Source organism: Nesoenas mayeri (genome assembly GCF_963082525.1).
Source record: "Nesoenas mayeri genome assembly, chromosome: 5".
NCBI lineage: Eukaryota > Metazoa > Chordata > Aves > Columbiformes > Columbidae > Nesoenas > Nesoenas mayeri.
Window position 1 is genome coordinate 29,656,160 of NC_137548.1, and position 23,946 is coordinate 29,680,105.

The 23,946-nt window shown below is 36.0% G+C and overlaps 1 protein-coding gene across 1 annotated transcript in view; it reads left to right on the plus strand.

Annotated features, from left to right (window-relative positions):
* Positions 1-4,394: 4,394 nt before the first annotated feature.
* HEATR5A (HEAT repeat containing 5A) overlaps positions 4,395-23,946 on the plus strand; it is a gene marked incomplete at both ends in the record, with an annotated part of 54,269 nt that continues 34,717 nt past the window's right edge. Inside the window, 11 exons of the mRNA XM_080345908.1 lie at positions 4,395-4,520; positions 5,555-5,766; positions 10,277-10,385; positions 10,917-11,066; positions 11,305-11,476; positions 13,435-13,595; positions 16,041-16,296; positions 17,429-17,584; positions 18,436-18,686; positions 21,833-21,944; positions 22,845-22,997. Of these exons, the coding sequence (XP_080202034.1) occupies positions 4,395-4,520; positions 5,555-5,766; positions 10,277-10,385; positions 10,917-11,066; positions 11,305-11,476; positions 13,435-13,595; positions 16,041-16,296; positions 17,429-17,584; positions 18,436-18,686; positions 21,833-21,944; positions 22,845-22,997 (1,858 nt within the window). The remainder of the gene's footprint in view (positions 4,521-5,554; positions 5,767-10,276; positions 10,386-10,916; positions 11,067-11,304; positions 11,477-13,434; positions 13,596-16,040; positions 16,297-17,428; positions 17,585-18,435; positions 18,687-21,832; positions 21,945-22,844; positions 22,998-23,946) is intronic.

Consider the following 23,946-nt stretch of genomic DNA (forward strand, 5'->3'; position numbering starts at 1 on the left):
GCTTGTTCTAAGAGCTTTTCTGAGCTCTTTTCTAATCAGTCTTGGACAATTCTGCTTGCCAAATTGGCAGTCGGCGAATGAAAAATTTTTCATCGGTAATAAGTAGGAACAACTTCTGTCTTGTCCAATAAATCTTTGTGACAGTTTTGTAGCATAGGATAAATGTAAAATAAATGCCTCATAGGAAAAAAAGGGGGATTATTTTTTTTTCATCTGCTCTTGTAGCACTGATGGGAAAGTAAATCTTGTAATTACTTCAGTTATCTAAAGACAAAACCAGAAGGATGGTATGGCGTGCTAGCTAGGAAACTCAGATTTTTATCAGCTTTGTATGCCTTTTCATTTTTATTGATGGCATAGTACATGTTTCATTCAATGAAATTTCATATTTATTTTTCCAGGTTTCTTTTTCAGATTGAGAAGGATCAAATCCTAACATCAGGGGAAAGGGACTTTCATATAATTCAACATTTTTAAACATGGGTGTCATGTAGATTTGGATGCATCTTTGCGTGCTTAGCTTGTACTTGCATTTACCGGTGTGTGAGGATGTTCAAGACCCTGTAATACCCGCAACAACTGGCATCACATTTGGTCTCTGAGCTTGCTTGCCCAGCCCACCCTGTGGCTCTGCCGTGCCCCTCGTTGGAGCAGACAGAGCTGCACCCTTGTCTGGTCTGTATGTGTTTAGGTTTGGTGTTTCCTTCTGCACTTAGAAATTGCCCAGTAACATCTTGGCATGCGTAGCAAGGACATATTTAATATTAATCAAACCCAGCTCATCCTCACATTCTGTCCTCGTGCTGCTTTGCAGAGCCTCGCAAGCACCGTGCCTTTTGTACTGCTCTCCAGTATGACTGCAAAACCAACACATTGCAGTAAAAACTTGATTCCTTACATTCTTACTTTTCTTCTCACAAGGTTGTATGCCTGTGCCCTTTTTTATTATAATTTTTGAAGCTTCATAAGTTTCTCTGGTGTGCAGGTTTACAGCTTATTAAAAGGTGTCTCAGTAGGTGTTTGGGATAAGTTTTTTTGATAGGATGTAGAGCGTACTGCTTCATATGTAGCTTCATGGAGCCAGGGTTTGTTTGTTGGCCAGCACTGGAAAGATCAGCTCTGTGATCTTTTTTTTTTTTCTTCTCCTGAGTGTTTAGTTCTCAGTTTCTACAAAACTAAATCTTGCATAATGAACAATCAGCCTCTGTAATTCAGAACTGATAGTCTTCCCTCTGAGAAATGCTTCTGTTTCTAGCCATGTTAATTAGCAGGTGTTCATTATAAAGATCAGCAACTACACCACAATGTTTTTATTTTTTAATTAGACTACAAAAATCCTAAAAAAAAAAACAAACCAACAACCAACCAAACAAAAATTTCCAGTTGATTTTTGCAAATATATTCTTGCTTAATAGAAGTATCACATATAAAGAAACTTGTTGTGATAATAACTTCAGTGGAATAATATAAACTTTTACCTTTGACTGACATTAACAGAAGAAGGTATGCCAGCAGTGTGAGTTCTGGGCAGGACAGTGACAACATGTAGACGTGCCCAGGTTGCAAGGGGCCCTAGCAGCTGTTTTTGTCCAACCTTTTGCTCAAAGAAGGGTTTAACTGTGAGTTCAGACCAGGTTGCATAGAGTTTTGTCCAGCCTGGTCTTAGAAACCCCTGAGGGTCTTCTGCAGCCTCTCAGCATCTGTCCCAGTGGCCACCAATCCTTATGCTACTTTTTTTCTGTTCAGTTGGAACCTTCCGCATTTCCAATTATCATACTTCTGGTATTATTCCCTCCTGTACACTTCAGTAAAGGACCTGTCTTTGTCTTCTTGGTTCTCTTTCCTTGTCAGGGCTGCTCTTAGGTCCCCCTGGGCCTTCTCTTTGCCAGGCTGAACGCTGGGTCCCCAGCCTGACAGCAGTTTAGATTACTTTGAAATCTACATGTGCTTTTAATCCACTCCCAACTTCAATGTTTTAAAGACTGATTGAAAACTGATGGCTTTTAAAATAGCATGCAACCTGTATTTCATGTCCTGCCAGACAAAGTTCAAGTTGAATGAAGTTTAAAAGGAAAGGTTTTGCCCATTGATTCTGATATTAAAATTATATCTGGGAGCTGGGAGAACGAACTGATAATCCTCATGTCTTTTTGTATCAGTATTATTGTACATGAATGTTTCAGAACAGTTGACTCGCCTTTGCCAGCTCTGCTGGTTGTTGATTTAGACATGAATGCTGTTGTATTCTTATGACTTAATGATAAGGAGATGGTCATTCGTGATAGCATTCCAGATTAATATAATAAATATTTTCCACTTATGCTTTTTAGGTATATCAAGTCAGATGAAGGCACTGAAATCGTCATTCTAGAAAATAATTATAGTATTATGCTGTCTGAGCTTAGGTTTTTTGTTTGTTTTAGAATTAATCTGAATTAAGACACAAATAAGAAAGGTGGTTTCAGTAGTTAAATGAATCAAATTGCATGGTGAATATGATGAGGTGGCCCAATTCAAATGCAGTATACCAATAGCCAATAATATTTGTGGAACTTAGTGCCTTTCGGTGGCCTATTAGCTAATAAAAATTGTCAGTATGGCAGACTTTGGAATTCTTGGGTTTTTTTTGTAGAGTAGACACTTGTATTTGATGTGCTTTTTAAAGTTGATTTTTGTGTTAACTGTTTTCCTAGAAAATCAAGCTCTTGACATCCTTTGTCCAAGAACCTGGAGCAGCAGAGAGACACTTTTTACAATGAGGAGAAATTATCTGCTGGGTAAGTTAAGTGGCAATGAACGGTGATCTTTTCAGCTGGGGAAAACAGTGATGAGTTGTAATCCTCAGCTCTGTATGTATGTGGAATCAGTTGCTGTGGTAGTAGGTGATTTAGATATACTGGACATTGGGACAGGCCTTGGGTGAGGTACAGAGGAGGGTTTCTGACCTGTTCATGTAATTTCCATGCTGAGTAGTGATGAAATTCTACTCAAATATCCAATGACACAAGTAATCCTACTTTTTTGTATGTTTCAGAAAATGTGAGGATAGAGTTGAGTTTTGTGGGTGTTCTAGGAGTGAGGTAACTGGTAAATTGTGAACATTTGTTCTACCTACGCAGGTTAAATACACATAGGTATACTTAGGTATGTATATTTATCCCCAGTTGCCATTTTACAGTATGGTGCCTTGTCAGCCTGTCTGGGATTTCAGGTACATTTGAAGTGACCATTCATTATAGTGAATTAGATGTGGCTGATTTCCTCTGTGAGTAAATTTTACATAAAATCGTATAGAAAGCAGTAAAGATAACCTTCTGCTGTGCAGTTGATGGCAATCAGAGTACTGAATTATTTACCATTGCTTTGTATTGCACGTTTGCTGTTTGATGGATCATTTTACACTATAATATTGTTACTGCACAGGAAAAAAATGTGTGTTCAGCAACCTCAGTGACCTCCAGAAAGGATAATTTGTTTGGGAGTTTAAATTACAGTTGACATTTTACCAGAATCTCCTTGACTGTTTTTGTTTGCAAAGCGTACAGAATATTATATTTTGTAGTTTGAGGCTATAGGACATTTAAGTAGTGGAGGAATGCTTCTAGTTATGAATATTGACAATGTGGAAATTCCCAAAATAGTCTGAGATACATAAGTAAAATATAGTTTTTGAAACATCCTTTTTTCAGGTGTGTGTTGTTTTGTCTTTTTTTTGGAGTTGGGTTGGGTTTTTTTGTGTGGTTTTTTTGTTGTTTTGTTTTGTTTTGCCTTTTTTTTTTTTTAAGCATTAGAGGCTTGTTCAGTAATTAAGTTCTGTTTTTTATTTACGCCTTGCTTGACATTGAAAATACATAAAGTGTTTGAACAAGATGTTATAATTTCTATTTGTGAATATAATTAACATGAGTTTCCTAGGTGTAGGTTACTGCTGTTGTTGCACTTAATTCTATGTTGCAAAAGTCATTATGTCTGGGGACAAATGATCCTTACTTTCAGGTATACACATAATCAAGTCCTGGTAAACCTTGCTCATGCAAAACAAGATGAAGAAAAAATAGCTCAGTGAGAATCCCTCTTATTTTTCTGAAGTATCTTTAATTCATAATGACATCAATACCATTATTAAATTGCCAAAACCATTGAGTATTACTAAAGCCACCTAAATAAAACCACTGTATTTTTTTTAATATTAAGTGTTCTTTTGAAAGTTTAGTATTAATAAGTCAAGCATAAATATAATATGACCACTGACTTGCTGGTAATTTTGTTTTTCCTTTTTCTGTTTAGGTGTTTAAACTTCTGATTCAGTCACCATATATACACACACACACATATATATATATATATAAAATTTTTTTTCATTATTCTACGGTATTTGAGGAAAATTTCGAGGAATGGAGTTAGCTCACAGTTTACTCCTTAATGAAGAAGCGTATAATCAGCTTGGTGAATTTCAAAAAGCAGAGTTCATTTTTGAATGGTTACAGTTTTTGGAAAAACTTTTACCAGTGACTAGCAGAGTAAGTATAATGAGACTTGACAAGAAAAACATGTTATAGAGCTATTTCTGTCTGTCTTTTTTGTTATTTTGTTTAAAAACAAAGAGCAGTTTTCAATTTCATTTGCTTCATGTCTTTTACATACACACAATGAAAGCTCGTTCAGTATTAGCAGCAACTTTCTAAAAGTTACAAGTTTTTGGTCACAGTCTTTCAAGGGGCAGAGCCACTTATCCAATGAAAGGTATTTAAGAAATAAGCATTAAGTGATTTTTTTTTTTAGTTAATTATTTTTTAATTCAGATTATTACTTCAAGATTTTGCGACCCAATGATGAAGAATGGCAGTCATGCATCCACCTAGCGTGGCAAATTATTTATTTGTTCTCTAGCAAGCAAGAATTTGACAACTTTCTCTTTGCTTTGTATTTTCCTAATCATGTTTCCAGCCAACTGTCCGATTGTTTTGTTCACTGTTTAGTGTATATTAAATAACATACGTGGGTAGTGAACAGTAAACCAACCTAGGTAATGCTATTGAAGAGTTATGTTATTTGTGTTAAAATATGTAAATGGAATACAGAGCCAGGCTCTTTATTTTTTTTTTTTTAAGAGGATTTAAAAATTGAGATAATACTAAAATACATTATTATTTTAAGGGAACTTCTTTCCATTCCAATGCTCAACTTCTTGAAATTCTGCTGAAGTTCTTCCTTAATACTTAAATTACCATATTTCTACAAATTTTTCTATTTTAAAATGGACATAAAAGAAGCAAGAAATGGCAACTTTGTTTTAGCAAGATATGATTCAAGTGCCATGGGGAAAATACTCCTGAAATGCTACTAATGCTAAATGTGTTTTAAAAAAAATAAGAATAAAATAATCATGTATTTGAGATGGCTTTAAGTAGAAAGGTGCAATAAAATGTTCATTTTTAATTAAGAATGCTAGAGTATCAGAATGGTAATAATGAAAAGTAAAGAGAATTAGCATTAATTATCTTTCACTTTTAAATTTAACTGAAATAGAACTGGTTACTGATTTTATTTCCAGGCTGATATAAGGGAAAACCAGAAGATACTGGTTGAACAATTGACTTCTTTATTAAACAACTCACCAGGACCTCCTACCAGACGGCTTATTGCCAAGAATTTAGCTGTACTTTATAGCACTGGAGACACTTTTTCTGTTTACCAAACAATTGACAAATGCAATGAACTCATTCGGAGTAAAGATGATTCACCAAGTTATCTGCCTACGAAACTGTAAGTATCTTTTTTAACCCCAAACTTCAAATTCAGTTATAATGAGAGAGACAGATTTACATGGTGAGAAGTTAATGTAGCAGAGGGTGTGCTCCCTCATGTCTGCCCATTGTCCAGTAGAAGTTTGTACCATATGACACACGGAATTTGGGAGCCTCCCTGATTAGTATCATTATTGTGGGTGTATCCATCTGTAAAAGTAATTTTTTCTTTGGTGTTACATCTCCAACATTTTTAGACCTGAGTATTAGGAAGAGAAACTGAATTGATCTGAAACCTGAAACAAAACTCAAATTGCTTCCTTCCCTCTAGGTATTATAACAATTTTGTTTTAATCCTTTAATATATGCTGCCTTGAGAGCAGAATTATGAGTGGTTAAGTACTTGGGTAGCATTTTATATATTCCTTTCTGTATCTTTACTGGAAAGGTTTGAGTAAGAAGTTCAGTTGCATGTTGCGGCGGGGGGGAAGTGTGGTCAGCGCTTTACAACCTAAATTGCCCTTGAAAGTTTAATAAGCTTAAAATATATTTTTCCTCCTTATTTAGAAGTTTCTTGTTATGATTCACATAAATATAACATAAATTCAATCGCATTAAAATGCTTTAGAAACACATTACCTTTGAAGCATTTAACAGAGAGGCAACTGGTGACTAATGGGAGTCTGTGTAGGCTGTGTATCTGAGAACAACATTTGACCTAGCTAGCTAGTATTTGCTGGATCCACTGGAAATAAATTCCTTGAGTGATTTGAAAGCTAAGCCAAATTAATTTATTTAGGACTGTAGGAAGGCTAAACTTGTTGCTGTCAGTCAGAAGTATATGACCATAGTATACTGTATTGTAATAGGGTAAACTGAGGCTGGTTTTTGTTCAGTGAGAGGACAAAAGCAGCTTGCAATACATATTGCCATATTGAAGAAACCGTGCTTTACAGCAAGTCAAACGAATACTGCTTGTTACAAAAAAGTTGAAGAAAACTTTTCATATGTAACTTATGACGGATGATAAAACAAAGAATGTGGTAGTATGAGATATTGTATGTGTGCAGCAAGAAGCAAAAGGGTAGAAGGCAGTTAGTTGGTGATCTCCAGCCAGACAACTGAAAATCAGGACATGGAGAATACCAGCAATGGATAACAGAGTTGTGAGGGGGCAGGTGTTTGAAAAACAAAGAGAAGGTAAATATACTGCTGTAAATATACTGCAGTAAAGCAGAAGTAAAAGTCCAGATGCAAAACACAGCTATTGAGTATAATTCTTAATCCAGCTAGGAAACCAGATATAGTTAGAAACCTCTGAACTGTTTGTAACTAACCGCCTAGAGCCTAGCCAAAAGACAGAGAAACATCTACTATTATTGCAGGATGTGAAAATAAATCTTAAGGTGCAGAAATATTATTAATAACCTTCATTCCTGAAACAAAGCACATCTTTCACCATGGCGATGAATGCACATTATCATTGTGCATTAATGATACAGTATACAAAGCAGAGCAGAATCTGTCATCCACCTTCGCTTCCCAGGCTCATCCTGTTTCTGAACAACCCGTGTGAAGTTTCCTGAAAACAGATTTTTGCAAGGAATCAGTTGTATTTTCCAATATCATAATATTTTTTTTTTGTTTCCCTCATGTTCCAATTGACTTGTTGTGCAGTCTTTTGAGTTAAGAATAAGTTTGCTATAAAGGGTCTTAGTCCTGCAAAGGAAATAACTGCTACACTACTGGCTCCTCAGCAGTGAGGTGCATTAACATTATAGGTGAGCGGTAGTGTGGGACGGAGTTGTGCGGGTCTCCTCTGCTTTACCTGCGGCACTGAGGGAAGCGGGATGATGTCGGGACAGCCAGGGGGATGGTGGAGTCCATGGGCAGTGAGGCAGAAATGGCAGAGACAGAACTGGCATATACCCAGATATCCAGACTCAGAAGGCAGAGAAGTAGCTGGAGGAGTGAGGGAGAGGTACGAGTGTTCAGAGTCGTGCTGGGTATGGAAGCAGGAGCAAAGAGAGGAAATAAGAGATTAAGTGGAGAAAAGGGGAGTAGTAACATGTGGTGTACTTCAAAAGAGGCTTGAAAAAGGATCTGTTGAAGTACTGACACTGAGACAGCAGGCCACAGAAAAATGATTGGAACTACGGAACTCTTTATTGAGTAAAATCTTTCATCTTGTGCTGGACATACATAGAGTACTTGGTGTTCAGTGACAAAGACTGCTTTTTTTGCTTTTTTTTCTTTTTTAATCTTGATTAAAGTGTTGTCTCTGTCTTCTGTCCTTCTTTAGCATACATGTCCATGTTGTCTGGTAACAACACTTCACCATCATTGTTCACAATGTGTTGATTCAGCTGGAAACTCATTTAAGTAAAGTTTCTAGAGAATTGTTCTCTTATCTCATAAATTAAACTTTTTATTTTTTAATGTAGGCAAAATGTGGAAGTGTTGTAGGCAAGCATTTTAAAAAGAACCTTAGGTGCTCGTCTCCTACTAAAATTGAGTGTGATGAGAATGCTGTGTCAGATCAGATAAACAGGTTCTGTAGTGTGAATACCACTTATTACTTTACATTACAAAGTTTTATAGGGGCTGCTTTGAAACCATAAGCATTTTGAAAACATTTGGCTGGTCAGCAAACTTTCATAGCTGATCTCAGTGCCATTTTAGCACATGTTTAAGTATCTTAGTTCTGCATTTTTGTTGGTTCTTCTCCAACTACAATAGTTAAGGGCAAATTTCAGAGAAAACAAGTTAAATGTATCCCATATAGAGCTGTATATCCAAATGGAGGTGTGCTGCCAGGGAGGAAAATACACAGGCAGAGTGAGTTTTTCCCTGCAAAACCCGTATAAATTTACAGGCTTCCTTGGAAACTGCTGGCTGTTGCTTGTGATTTGACAAACTGACTCTGTATTTAATACAGTTTGGATTTAGTGAAGAAGCATTTGTGGAAAAAAATAGACAACTAGAGTCATGATACATTCCTGGAAGGCAGCCAGAAGAGCTTCCTAAGTCTCCTGCTTTGAACTTTTTTAGAAACTCAAATATTGATGTGCAGAAGTAGCTGGATTCTCATCATTGGGTTACTAGATGTTACTCATCAACAAATATTGCCACTTTGTTGCTAGAATCACTGTTCAACAGTGATGGATTGATTCTTTCCTACAACACTGAAGCCCATGGCAGCACAGCCAACTGTGTAGGAGTGTTTGCAGGTTACACTGTCATGTAACAAGGTAGCTCTGCTTTGGGGTTTTTTTGGTACATATTTGTTAAATATTCCTTCTTTGGATTATGATGTGGAATATACATTATTTAGTCTTGAAGCTAATTAAAAAGAGTATCTGTGACTATCAGATGATCAATTTAGTAGTAAGATGGCGCCATTTTAATTTTATATCCAGCTATACCATGAACAAAATTAGAATCCAAACTGCTGGCATGTACTGAGTTGCATACAAGCAATAATGAAAAATGTTGCTTTAAGGAAAATAGGATTTTGGTATGATAAGAGGTAAAGAATATGTTTGTTTTTCTTACTGTGCTTTTTCATTAAGGGAATTACTTTTAATATTGAATGCATTTTTCTAATTAAGTATGTATTTAGTATGATATTTTAAAATTCTTTATGTGAAATTTGAATTCAGTTAGGGAATAAGTAAAATGTTGTTTTCTTGAAGGGGCTGCTGAGCAGCGTCACTGCATATTTAAGTAGGTCTGGCCAAAGAGCTGAAAGCTGATTGAAGTTATAATTTCTTTTTTCCTTGTATTCGTAGAATTAATTGGCTTAGTTATAGGCATGTCAATATAAAACCAAAATGTTTTCCTTGATTAATTATTCAAAGGAAAACACTCTTTAATTAAGCAACTGTTTATTTGTTTATTTTTCTCAATGTTTAGCAATTTTTACTTTTGCTAAAGGAGTTGCCAATGAGCACACAGACTCCAGTTGTCATGTACTTCACCTGGAAACTAAATTCAGAATCTGTGTGCCGTGAAAAGGACATAGGCTTATACTTCTGTTTCTTTCAAGGTGATTGATTATTCCATATTATATATAAATGGCAGAATTTTAATTACTAGACAATTTACACTCTACTATTGATCACTGAGTTGTAAATAAACCTGTCCCTGGCTGGTTCTAATAGCATCTGCTGTAGCACAGTGCCATAGACTCCGTAATGCAAGGCATGATTAGTTAGAAATTAATGTTAAATTGTAAAGGTGGATATGAAAATTGTATTCCTATTGTAAAATTTATTGGAAGATTGTATTACCTGAATTCTTGTATCATTCAAATTATTTTCCCAGCCCTTGTATCTGCATTTCTCCTAGAACATATGTGCCCCACACAGACGTTGGTTTTTTTTTTCCTTTTGATAATCCACTTACATTTTTGGGACATTCTGTTTAGTTATTTTGTTGTTTGCCCATTGATTACATTAGTCGTCTTAATCCCTTTCATCTATTATTGCATTCATTTTCACGCGTCTTTGGATTTGCTTTTGTTTTAGTGCTGCGGTGGTATGCTTGGGCTATTTATACAAAAAATTGGGAAGAATTTTGGGAAACAGTTTTACTGACACCGTTGGGAATGTACTTAAAGCAATGAAGAATGCAGAGGTATTGGAACAGCATGTTTAAAAAATGACTGGAAAAATAATAGGATGTTTACTGTTGGTAGCTGGACCAATGAAGAGGAGAAAGTGCATGATACCAAAATATGTAAAAATTATGGAAAGTCATAGGATACAAATAAATGTCTAAATTCCAAATAATTACTTGAGAGTTAATGGATTATGTCTTTAAAAGGATTAGTCATAGCTATTCTCAAGCTGGTTTCATGAAAGAACTTGATAAACTAGAAAATCTAATTAATTGCCTTATTCGTGAGAATATTTTTGCTCCAGCTTATACTTCACCTTTTGAGTTTTAAACTGCTAGTGAGTACTTTCCACTAGAACACAGAATTACTGTTTTTACTTGCTTACAGTTATAGTGCAAGTTATCTGCTTTAGCTCACTTCCACATAAAAAGATCTGTAGAAGTCTAAAAGCCCCAAACCATTGCTTACCTATTTCAGTAGTTGGCATTTTATATTTCCAAGGAGCTTAGGGTTACAAAACTTCAACATTTCTCTTTTTCATTTTCCAGTCTCAAGGTCGTTACGAAATCATGCTTAGTTTGCAAAACATATTAAATGGTTTAGGAGCTGCTGCTATCCCCTGTCATAGAGATATTTACAAAGCTGCCCGATCATGTTTGACAGATCGATCCATGGCAGTCCGCTGTGCTGCTGCAAAGGTAAAGTGCTCTAATAGCCGTTTTTATTAAGTAAGCTCCCTAAATAAAATTCTCTTTTAATGGATGGTCAACACAGCAGTAAATACATAGGTTGCTTATCTTTATTTCTTTGATGTTGCTTTGGCAGCAAAAATTCAAGTCATTTTAGTATGAACCTGTGTATTATGTAACAAGCTAAAATTTACACTGAGTGCTTTTCCACATCAAAAAAGATATTTATTTCCCTTTTTTTGTCTAGTGTCTTCTTGAACTTCAGAATGAAGCTGTATTTATGTGGAGTACAGACCTGGATAGCGTTGTGACCTTGTGTTTTAAATCCTTTGAAGGTTCCAATTATGATGTACGATTAGCAGTTTCAAAACTTCTAGGCACAGTATTGGCTAGAGCTCTAACATCAAAACAGACAACAGGTAAAGTACGTACTTTGTTTGCTGACTCCTCAGCTGTAAAAATCTGTCAGATGATCAGAAACTCTCAAGTTCTGTTGAAGCTTGAACTAAAAGTCACAATGTAAACTCCATCTGACTGTGTGTATCTCCGGTTTCATCCTTTTAGTACCATTTCTCTTGCGAAGTGCCGTGTTTTGTTGTGTTAACCCATTCATGTATGTATTTATAAAATAATAAACAAGGAAAAGTTTTATCAAAAACTAGTTGGCTTTGTTACAAAGTTAGTTATCATATGGAGAGAAATTTAGTAACCTGAAGAATTTAAAGGCTAGGTTAATTTAAATAGTGTAGAAAACACTAAGATTTTAAGGGAGTGTCTTTTTGTCAGACTTAAAGAGTTAAGGATATCTTTTCAAGCTGTGTTTCCACGATCATCACAACCACCTTTGGATTGTCTAGCAGTACAAATGTGACCAGAAGCAGAAATGAGCATGCAGTTTTGTTGACTCGACAGAGTACGTAGCAGTTTTTGCTGACAGTCTTGATCCAACTGAAGCATCCTGGCACAAAATTAACATCTCAAATCTCTCGTGTCATTCCAGCTGGACATTTTCAGTCCAATCGTAGGAGTCCAAAGCTAAATATTTAACCATAATCTAAATGAAATACAACAGCATGCCGAGTTTTGTTTTGCTTTTAATAGCATCAGAGATCTTCAGTGCAATAAGCAGCAAATGACAAAACTATATGCCTTTAAGCCCAACTAACTGGCTTTCAAAATTCTTGAGGCTGTGTATTTGCATTGGAGACTCTGAAGTCTTGATTTATAAAGTATTTTTTGAAGAATCGCTTTGGAGACAATTATTGTGTTGCAGAAAAAAATGAGCACTTTTATTTTCCCAATAGAAGTTAAAAAAATGCTCTGACCTCTTTATAAAATCAGTATTTTTCTTTAATCTTTGTAAGCAATATAGTTATATAATCTTACCTTAGCACTTTAGAAATACAAGAAGTTCATCAGCTGTTTGGTTGGTTATTTTTAGCGGGAAAGCACTTGGTTAAAAACAGGTTAGAGCTAAGTGAGACAGAAGCTGAGTGGGGAGAAGGGGCTGTGGGGGAAGTGCAGGAAGCAATGCGTGGGGAATTGCCTAGTCCTGAGGTTTCTGCTTTGTGTCTTATAACAGGCTGATGATGAGTTGTTTTTTTAAAATTTTTTTTAGACATGATTATCTTAAATTCTCTCACTTCTTTCCCCAATACAATACTTCAAAGAGAATGAAAAATGCAGTGAAAATCTGGGTCACTTAGTTTGCACGCTATGCAGTCATTGTGCAACGTTCTCAATCACGTGTCCCAGCACGTATTTTAAATGAACTTTCTATCAAGAAATTAAACAACAGAATAGGAACTGGGGATAAATAATTTTCCTAGAAGATTGTAAACATGTTCTATTGTCATTATTTTGGAGATCTAATTAAATACCAAGGTGAGATGCTTTTGTTCATAAGAGAGCCTATTGTTGCCCCCCACTAAGCCCAGCAGGATGGTAATTCTGCCCTGCCTGCAGCGTGGAATAGCAGGTTGTCTTTGGCTGTAAGTGGCAATGAGTTAGAGGCAGGACTTCCATGAAGCTTTGGGTGATGGGAGGAGCCCAGACACACGTTTTTGCAAAGGGAGCTTAAATTAGATGATAAATACTGGAGGAGGATAAATATATGTATACATATTAGATGATGACCAAACTATTTAAAGACAGCTGAAGCAGAAAAACTGGAGAAATATTGTGGTTCGCTGGAGCACCAAGTCCTAAAATATCTTAGTTTCTGTTGTGAAATTATGTTCCAACGGTATTCAGATTTGGTTGTGCTACCAAACTTGTGCAATTTGTTTTTTCTAAAATGATAAGAGTCAAAACTTTTCTTCTAAGATGTACCAAGTTTTATAGCATTGTTCCTCTAAAGATTTACATCTGTTCTTAGCATCTACCAGGCATAACTTCCGCAGAATCTCTTTGGAAGATGTGATGGAGCTATTGGGAACCGGATTTCTGCGTGGAAGTTGTGGATTTCTACGAGCCAGTGGTGATATGCTGAAAGGGACCAGCTCAGTCAGCAGAGATGTTAGAGTTGGAGTCACCCAGGTTTGGATTATGTTGTTTCTGACTTCTTAAGATTGCTAAACATTCCTATAATAATTATTTTGTTTTCTCTTGTTTCATCCTTTTTTGAAGCCGTGATGAAATTTATGTAATTTAAAATAAGGATTTGCATGCTGACTTACGTTAGAAAAGAAAAAAGACTTCTAACGTTTATCTGATAGTTTGAAATTTTCAAAATTAAATATGTATTACTTGTGAAAGCTTCGCATGATATAAATTTCAAGTAAGTGATATAAATAAATACTTTCCTCAAGTCTTTAATTTAGAACTTGATATCTTTTGTCTGAAGATGAAAGGGGTAAGTTAAAAGAATTCTTTGAACTTGCAATACTTTCCTTCTATTAAGGGCTGTTCCCAGTCCCATTCTGAAAGAATGGTTCTGCTTTGAGCAAGTGGGTGAAAAATAAGGAAAACAGAATTTGGTGAAAAAAAACCTAGTATCTGTTTTGCTTTGTTCCAGGATGCTCATTTAGAGGATAGAGTCTTGTTAACTGAACAGAACTGCAGTCAGACGATATAGTGCATGTTGATAAAAGCAGTATAGTTTTTTCAGATATCAATCTTCTTCCTGTAAAGATTATCATAAACATGATTTACATTCTAAGACCTAGATACCCAAATGATAAGCCTGTGAATCAGCACTAAAGGTCGTGATGAACATTTACATATGAAATGACTGTCATTATTTTAATACCTTGCAGTCCACACAGCTATTTGTTACATCCTCTTCACCTGTAAGGGAATTTTTCAGTGCCTTCCAACCTCTGCAGTGCAAAAATTCTGTAAATTATCTTGAGTTACTGATAGAAGGTGCCAGACTTTGCACTGAAACAGCTAGAAAGTGCTCACAAATTGTCTTCTGTGCTCAGATCATGCTGGGTGGAAGCATTAACTTGCAGCAGAGAAACTGAAAAGCTGGGGAACAGTAATACCTTGGCAGCTATTTGCCTAGAAGATGCGTGCCAGACTCCTAGGGGTTCTGTATACATGGTGGTTTTATTGGTTTTCCAGGAATAGATATTTCAGTTCAGTGTTTTGACTATTTGTACTGGTTTTTGGAGGCTGTCTCCTTTTCATGCATTTCTGTGTTAACACAATAGTACCTGTGCTAAATGGTGCGCTCTAACTGTACCTTTCCATAAGAAAAAATTGAGAAATGGTGCATACATCAGTGCTTCTAAGTAGAAAATGCTTGCAGTTGTAAATTTTCTATTAATTATTATGTGACTTGCAGCTTATTATAAATTTAAAAATAAGGAAAACACTGAAGATGACTTCTTACATATGGAAGAAGAATTTATATTTGTCCAAGACACAGCCAGGTTCAAGATACAGTTCAAGATGTAGCCATGGCAGCATGACTCTTCACAAGTCTATTTACCCCATTAAATTCCTCAGTTTTCAAATCTGCAAAACAGGACTAATGCCCTGGTACATTATGAAGTCCAAGTAGTATTTTTCAAGAGGATTAGATGCTGACAGGATCTAATAGTACAGTTTCTCCATTTAAACTACTTCACTTTCTTCCACATGAATAATTTAGTTGTTAATATTAGACATGAGACGATATGTATGAGTCAAATAGAGAAGTTTGTTGATATGGGTAGTATTTGTGAACTTTCTTATGAGGAATTTTATGTGTTCATTTGCATATTCTTGTTTTTTGTATTCCCTTTTCTTGATGCTAGCACATCTGTTCTTTTAAAAACATCTAACACAGGCACATGGAACACATTTGTAAGGGAGCATATTATGTGGCAAAATAAGTGGTCTTGTGATGATTAGGTTTGTAAAGTGACTCTGCATTCTTTCTCTTTGTTGTGACAAACATAGTCTTCTTATGGCACCTCCATTGCAAGACAAACAATTAAAATTCATTGAGATAAAGAACAGTGCTTGAGGGCTGCAAATATTCCCTAATTCAAAGCCTATAATAACAGATTTCTCTCAGGGTTATGGGTTATAGTTTTGTAACATAGTAGTTCTTAAAATGCATTCATACATTAAATTTGGGTTCCATGTGCAGAATGTTAAATAGCTGGAAGCTGTTGTTCAGTGAGACCAAACACAATGTTTTACATAACAAGTGCCTGTGCAGGGTAAACTGCCATTTCTCACACTCTGGAATGAAATAACATGGGCAAGCAGCTTGAATTAACTTACAGTGAAGGAAGGCTGCAGTATCGCTTGTGCAGTTTTTATAGTAATTAAAATTATTTAAATAGATTAAAAAAACCCTGAAGCTACCTGAAGTGAGAGTGTATGCGATTTATGGATGCATACATGTATTAATAATCTCAGTTTAGTGATGTTCTAGTTGTGGCAATGTGCAGAGATAAAAAATATATATATATATGTAGGATAGCTGGCGGTGGTTTTCCAGATAATTTTGCTCTAAAATATGGCTTCTTTTCTAATCTCTTCCAGGCGTATGTGGTATTTGTCTCTACATTAGGAGCAAGATGGCTTGAAAGGAACTTCTCTGCCTTCCTTTCCCATATTCTAGATCTCGTGTCTCAGTCTCACCCTAAGGCTGTTCAGAGTCAGACGGATGCTATCGGCTGTCGCCGCTGCGTTTCATTTATCCTTCGAGCTACAGTAGGAGGCCTTCTTGGGGAAAAAGCTCAAATTGCAGCTGCCAAGGAGATTTGTCAGGCCATCTGGAAACTGAAGAAAGTTGTGGGTATGGGTCTAACAAGATTATCCATTCGAGCCCTTGGTTTTCCTTTTTTAAGTGATTGTCCAACTTACTAATCCAGAGACTGCAGAAACAGAATATATAGTGCTGATCTATTACCATAATAATGTAGAAAGCTTTTGATGGGCTGCTTTGTTTTTAACTTGAGCTGATTGTTTGTTTGTGTATGTCTGTGTTTCTGCATGGGTGTACCCACACAAGTGTAGATGCCTTTTTTAACACTTCTTCCCTGGACAACATAGTTTTAACCAATTACAAATATAATAAAATAATAAATATATGCCATAATAAAATATAGATGTTATTGTAAAATAAGTTAAATTGGCAGTTAATATATGTCTAGCCAGATTCTGCCTTCCTGTTCAGAGCAGATCACACTGCTGATGGTTTAAAAAAGAAGCATTTGTTTGTAATTGCCAAAATGAGCATTTCTCTTGGAGAAAACAGTTCTCTTCCATGTTCAAGTTTTGTACACAGGTTCCTAAAAAAGCTGCTCATCTCCCATCATCACCCTTGTAGGGGAAAAGAAAGAGAATAGTGGGCATAACCAGTCATCCCCTGCTATACAGCTGCATCCTGTATACTAGAAACTATCTAAATGTTAAATGTCCAAACTGACACAATACTGTCTCAAAAGATGAACTTTCAAAGAACTCCAGGTTTCTCCCTCCCTCTTTATACCCTGCCCCCCACCATCTTTCTCTCTTCCTTTCATGCTATTTCACTCTTCCCTTTTCACTCTTCCTTTCCCTTTCTTTTTTTTCCTAGTATGTAGTAAAATCTGGCAAGTTATATCAAAGCATGACCTCTTCAAGTCACTTTTGGTGGGGCTGAGAATAGCATTGTTCTTACTAGCCACTGCTCCCTATCACTTAAAGATAAGCAATTTGGTAGTTTCCATTTATCTGCCCTCCTGCCCTCACAGATGTTACTATGCTGTCCGTGTAATAGAAATGTACTTGTCTCAGTGAAGGTAAACTTTTATGAAACCTATTTGGCCAATAATAAAATGGTAACATCTCATTTGGTAGTATAAACAACGTATCATGCAGAATTTGATCTGTTTGCTTCATTTTGGTAATGATTTGATGGGGATCTTCCTATATTGTCTTACCAGATGCTGCAATGAGTGACAGTAACTTGGAAACAAGAATTAGTACGACAGATGTAACAGCAAGTCAGCACGTGCTTGTGTGTGCGCTTCAAGAACTCGGAAGTCTCATCCATGGCTTAGGAACCACAGCAGCACCATTGCTGCAAGATTCCAGTGCAGGTACAAGCCCTGAATTATGTTGTGGATCAGAGTACAAAATATATTTCCTTGTTGATTGTGATCTTCTCTGATTTCTTACGGCTAGACTGTCGATTCTTTTGTTCTGTTGGGATCCTTTGTCTGGCATTGACTATAGCAACCTTTCTTCTGGTGTTCAGTCTCCCTACCTGGACAACCTTAGTTCTTCTATCCTTTTTTGTTTTCTTCCACTGTACTGAAAAGAAAAAAGAAAAAAAAAAAAAGAAGGAGAGGAAGTTGACTGCTTTCCATGCTGTAGGAAATCTTCAGGCTTTGCCCAAAGAAAGAATTAAAAGAGTTCAGTGCCTTCTCTGGCCTGTACTAGTATGAAAAATTTAAAATAAATAAAGTAAAAAAAATCCGTATCAAATTTAACTCCATTAAGGGTTGTATTTAAAGTCAACACTTCGTAATGTTTATAGTAAATCAGTTTGATTGAGCTGGGTATATTAATCTACTTTCATTGTTTTCATTTAACTGCGGTGAGGATTCTTTTTTTCTGGATGAGTTCAAGTGGACATCTGTTTGCACTGGATGGATTTCTGCTTCCTTGAGAACACTTACAGATATCTTCTGTGCATGCTGGTGAACAACTGCATAGTATGTTAGGTTTTCTCCATAGTGTTACTTTTCGTTCAGGGTAACATTTTTGAAAAGTATTGATATATTTAAAAGTGATAAGAAATAATTCACAAAAAAAGTCAGTAGTACGTTTTAAAGAGAAGTGCAGAACCTGGATAGTGGGATGTTCACCAGCCCTCTGTATACAGTTTTGCTTGTTTGACAATCTGCTTGCCTATTTCTTAGGTGTGTTTATTCATTTTATTTTTCAGGAGTTCTGGAAGCAGTAATTTCTGTCATTCTTCATCCCAGCATTTCAGTTAGGCTAACAGCAGCTTGGTGTTTACGCTGTATTGCAGTAGCATTGCCCTCCTATGTGTCTCTGCTGTTGGATCGTTGCCTTGAACGTCTTAGTGCATTGAAATCCTCCCCAGAATCAGTAACTGGCTACAGCTTTGCTCTTGCTGCTTTGCTGGGTGCGGTAAAACACAGTCCTTTAGGAATTCCACATGGAAAAGGGAAGGTATGCTCTGAATACTTTACTTACAGGCAATTCATTTAATTTAGCACTATGGCAGTATTTGCATGTATTCTTTATTACATGATCACATAGCCCAGTATACTGATGAGATATTTTCTTTCCTCAAGAAAGGGATTTTGAAGTATACTGTAACTCAAACAAGCCAGTATTTTTCTCACATGTGTCAGGATTGTGAATTTCTCAGGAAATGTCACTTATGACTTGATTTGCCACTCATACTGCTACCTTTTTCTGATGGTAAAGTTTGTTAGAGGGGAAGTTTGTTGTTTGGGGACAGAGGTCAATTCTGTGGAGCTATAAGGACTTAAATTGAACAGGTTGAGAGAAGGTTTACCTGGACAAAACATTTCATGAGTAGAGTTAATTTTTTTAGAAGTTCAAACTAAATTCTTTACAGCGAGATCAAAGTTTCTGCAATTCTGTCCCAGTTTGACATTGGCTTAAATTAGAAATCTGATTTTTCAGCGGTGTTAATGGTGAGAAAAGGCTGAAATGCATCAAGCTTTGCCAAAGGAAAATATCTTTCTTTTATTAAAAAATAATTAGAAGTATACATACAGATTTATTGCATGCTGTGATATTAGAAATAACTTTCGTGTTAGGAAACTCATTCAGCAACAGATTAAACCATATTAATATTCCCCAGGCTCACCAGTGACTCTCCAGAGTACAGTTCAGTCAGTGCTTACACCAATAACAGTAATTATGTATTGTCTTGAAAATCTTCGGTCAAGCCCAACAAAATCTTTAATCAAGTCCAACAGATACACGCTTTTATTTTGTTTTACAGAATTTGACAGAAACCAATTTCTTGCATTAACATACCCTAAGATGCTGATACCAATCTCTCCACTAGTGCAGACAGGATATACTGTGCTCACAAGTTTAAAAGAGGTACAGACGCAGAAACATAGACCAGGAGAAGAACTTGTTTCCATCTCAATGTGAACTTTATCCGTGGAGTTACTCACAGCTGGAAAACCATGGTGCAACACAGGTCTCAGCAGTACATGCTAATTCTCTGCACAGTGCAGAAACCTCCATTCTCAATTCTGAAAATATCTGTTTGGGAGCCAGTGGACACTGGAGAAGTGACACACTTTGACACCACAAGGATTATGGGCTTTTTTCTTGTTGTTACACCACTGTAAGATGAAAGGAGTGCTTTAGTACATTAGGCAAAATGTCCCTTGCAGTGATTCCAGCCCACCCTTTCAGCATTGCTGGGTACTGGCATTTCCACACCACTCCTTAACAGACATTGCTAACTGCAGTTCTCAACGTTCAAAGTCCTAATTGCTGATGAAACAATTTATAAATGTTAAAAAAGGCCTGTTTTTCTTAGCTTTTAAAAACTTTTCCTTGCGATTAGTGAAGGCCTATTGGGAGAGAACAAAATGAGTATCGTTTGCCCATTTGTATAGATAAGAAGTGCCATTCAAATCTCTACACTTAAACAGAGCTAAAGTTTCTGTTTATTAAGAATTAAATTTCTCTGTTAAAGATTTCTTTTAGAAGAACAGAATAGGATGAAATAGAGCCAGGAGGAGGTATGAGAGGGCTCAGAAAAGTGTGGGAGAAACACTGGATTCTGCACTGAGCTGGCAAGGGGGTGAACGGAGGAGCTGACAAAAGCTGTTTTCCATTCTCTCCCAGGACTACTGCCAGATTCCAGACTCACTCCTCTTCTGAGGAGCTGAAAGAGACCAGTGTTAAATGGAGCACTTTGAAAAGGAAATATAAAACGTAGACAGTAGTGAACTGGACAGAAGCTGTTTTATATTAACGCTTTTTCTTTTGAGAGAGTGGTTAGAGTTGCAGGGGGAAGCTATTCAAGAGAACAAAGTAACGAGTGGGTTTGTATACATTTAGCATGCTGCACTAATGCTAATACTTCAAAAAAATCCTTCAAAAATAAGACATTTTTCTTAGTACACAAACAGAAAAATTGTCAGAAATCATTACATAAAATCCTTTCTAGGATTCTTCTTTATCAGGTGGTTTATACTAAGCTGTTAGTAATTTTTAATAGTATAATTTAGCAAGGGTGCCATTTTAGTTTTAGAGTGAAATACTTTAAATCTATAAGGAATCTGTCAAATGTCTTCATTTGCAAGCATCTGGTAGCACTATGGAATTGGGGAAACTATTATTTTTGGACTGTTAGTATTTCATTAAGTTTTGGAAGTATACAAATTTCAAACTTCCATGAAGCTAACTTCTTTTGGACAGTTTTTCAAATAAATTATAGAGGAATGCTGTTCGTACTGTCCAAGTAAATTATAGTGTGAAAAAAAAATATAGAAGGAAATTTACTATACTGAGGCTTTAATGATATTATTTATAATGACACTTCTTACTTGTAATACTAATTTACAAGCAATTTGTTTTGGCAACCAGACATAATGCAATATTTAAGAAATACTTTTTTTTGTGTATATGAAACACATTTGAAGCAAACCATCTGCAGAATATTTTTGGAGTTGTACCCATACTGTGGTAATTGTCCATGGACGTGTTTTCTGTTCCTCCATGGAAATTCTGGGTAGCTCGGGCTCTGGTAACAGGCGCAGATTGTTGCCTCGCATTTAGCACATAATAGTAGGCACATGCAATTATTGTGGAGAAACTAAGACAGGATTAATTCTAGCTGTACCATAGTATTCTAACTTGTTTGCTTAGTTGTACCATTTGTTGATTAAAAACTGTCAGAGAGAATGGTAGACTTTATTCTAAAAGAGGGATAAAAAGATCATTACTCCTTTCACCACTTCTTCTGAGCTCTAATTCATAGGCCTCCTGCTGTCCTTTTTCTACATAGTGTCACAAACAAAATATGGGAACACTTTGATCCTCACCACACATACTCCTTTGAGAATTGTTAGCTCTCATTTTACTGCTGATAAAAGAAGGAGACTAAGCCACCAAGTAACTTTGCCACAGGAAATGTTGAAGGTGTCCCAGGCTGGTACTGAAGTTGAGTCCGAGTTTCTTGCTGTAGTGTGAGAAGATGAGGGCATTCTATTCAGGGACACTGAAACAGGGTTAAGTATCACCGCAAATAGTATTGAAAAATATTTGTTGGTTACTAAGATGCTGATGCTCTGTTTTTCTCTTTAACTTCGAAGGTAATCATGACAGTAGCAGAGGATTTGTTGTGTTCTGCCGCTCAGAACAGTCGCATTTCTCTGCAGCGAACACAGGCTGGATGGCTGTTGATAGCGGCCCTCATGACATTAGGTAGTAGCTTTCTACAGTTTTTCTTAAACTAAATTAAGCTGTTCTGTGTTCTTTCTCTAGCTTTGGTTCTTTTAGTTCTTTTGATGTTTCATTTAATTTAGCACTGCAAAATAGTTGTTAAAAAACAATGCAAATTGGAATATTTAGAAAAACTTTCTAAAATAAAAATGTCACTTCTTTCAAATTTGCTATTAGTTCATTGGAAGCAATGTCTGAAAAACAGTGGCTGGATGAGACCGCTGTTAATTAAATGTAGAAGATAAATTTCAGAGTCAATCTAACCAAATGTCTTTGGTCATGAAGAGTTACACTGATATTTTTAAGATGTATCCCAGAACAAAATCAGCCAATGATTTGTATTTCCATCTTGTCAGGCATTTGAAACCTTACAGAACTTTCTGATATTTACTACTGGTCAGATTATTGATTGTGATCACTAAATTACTTATGAAGAACATATTTTGTCTGCTTTGTTTGTATTTTTAAGGTACCTTTCATGTTTTCAGTGATTACTTGTGCCAAGCAGCTCCCAGTTGTTTCTTAGATTAGGGAAAACACACCTTGTACATTAACCTATAACAAATATTTGCTCTTCTGAACGTCACTGTTGCTTATTACATTCTTTTGTGCTGATGATCCACAGGGTCTGTACTTAGTAAAACAGAGATTGTAGTTGGCTTGGTGACATAATTGTAAATGTGTCAGTGAGTATGTAGTTATGTATGAAAATGTAGTACCAAGACAGTAAAGATTTGAGAAATTATCTGAGAGATGACTGGAAAAGTAGCATAAAGTTTTCTTTACAGCTGTAATGGTTTTGTGAACATAGATAAAAGAAACAAAGAGAAAATTCAATTTTATTAACTCTTATACTAACATGACAACTGTCAACACCTACAGGTCCTGCAGTTGTTCAACACCATCTGCCCCGAATGCTGTTACTGTGGAAATGCATCTTTCCATTATCTCCTAAAGACCTAGAAACAGAGAAGACACGAGGAGATTCATTTACCTGGCAAGTAACACTGGAAGGTCGTGCTGGTGCTCTCTGTGGTAAGTGGGATTTACTGTGCATATTGACTCTACATATTTATAGTTTGACTACGAGGTTTTTTTCTTCTTTCTGAAAGAATGACAATACTTCTCAGTGATTTTTTTCCACTGAATGGTAAAGAACGTATTAATTCCCCAACATACATGCTTGTAGAGAAATATTTAATATCTATCTATATACATATGTTTCATTTTTGTAAAAAACAGACAAACAAAAAATCCAAGAGTTTTTTTCTCTTGTTCTTCTAATCATTTGATTTCCAAGTGGTAAATGACATCAGGAAGGTTGCTTCTCTTCTTTTGTTTAACAGATATATATCACAGTAATTAATGAGGGCCCGCACCAGGGTATGCTCTGTTGTTTTTACAATCTGTTATATTTGGTAAACAGCAGTTCTCTTTCCTAGTAGCTGTCTTACTGTAAGCAAAATAGAGTTGGTGAGTCAGTCAAACACATTTGTGAGTGTGGGAAGGCTCACGTAAAAATTAGGATAAGAAAGTTGCAATTCTCAGCCAGTGAAGAGTACTTGGTGTTTGGCTGCTATCTGGTAGGTTGCAATTTTTCATAATGAAATATTGTGAATTTGAGTTTCCAAGAGAGAACTCCAGTGATCTTTAAACACTTCAAGAGTTTCAGTTATGTGTTCCAGAGTACTCAAGGATCCTTGGCGTTGCAGGAATGTGAGCCCTAGTATAGTGATTGCCCCAATCTCTCACTGTTAAAATCTATCGGGAAGTGTGGAATTCAATCGTAAATTAATTTTAGAAGTAACCTAATAGTTAAACTTTAAATATTTTCTTTTCCTTTTAGAAATTGGTCTTTAATACTGTGTATTCTCTAGATGCTTTTTGAACTATAAACTCAAGTTTAATTTTCTGTAAATAATGAAAAATAGTCGTGTACATATAAGTAGTGTCTTAAAGTACAGTAATTAAGTTAAATTTAAAT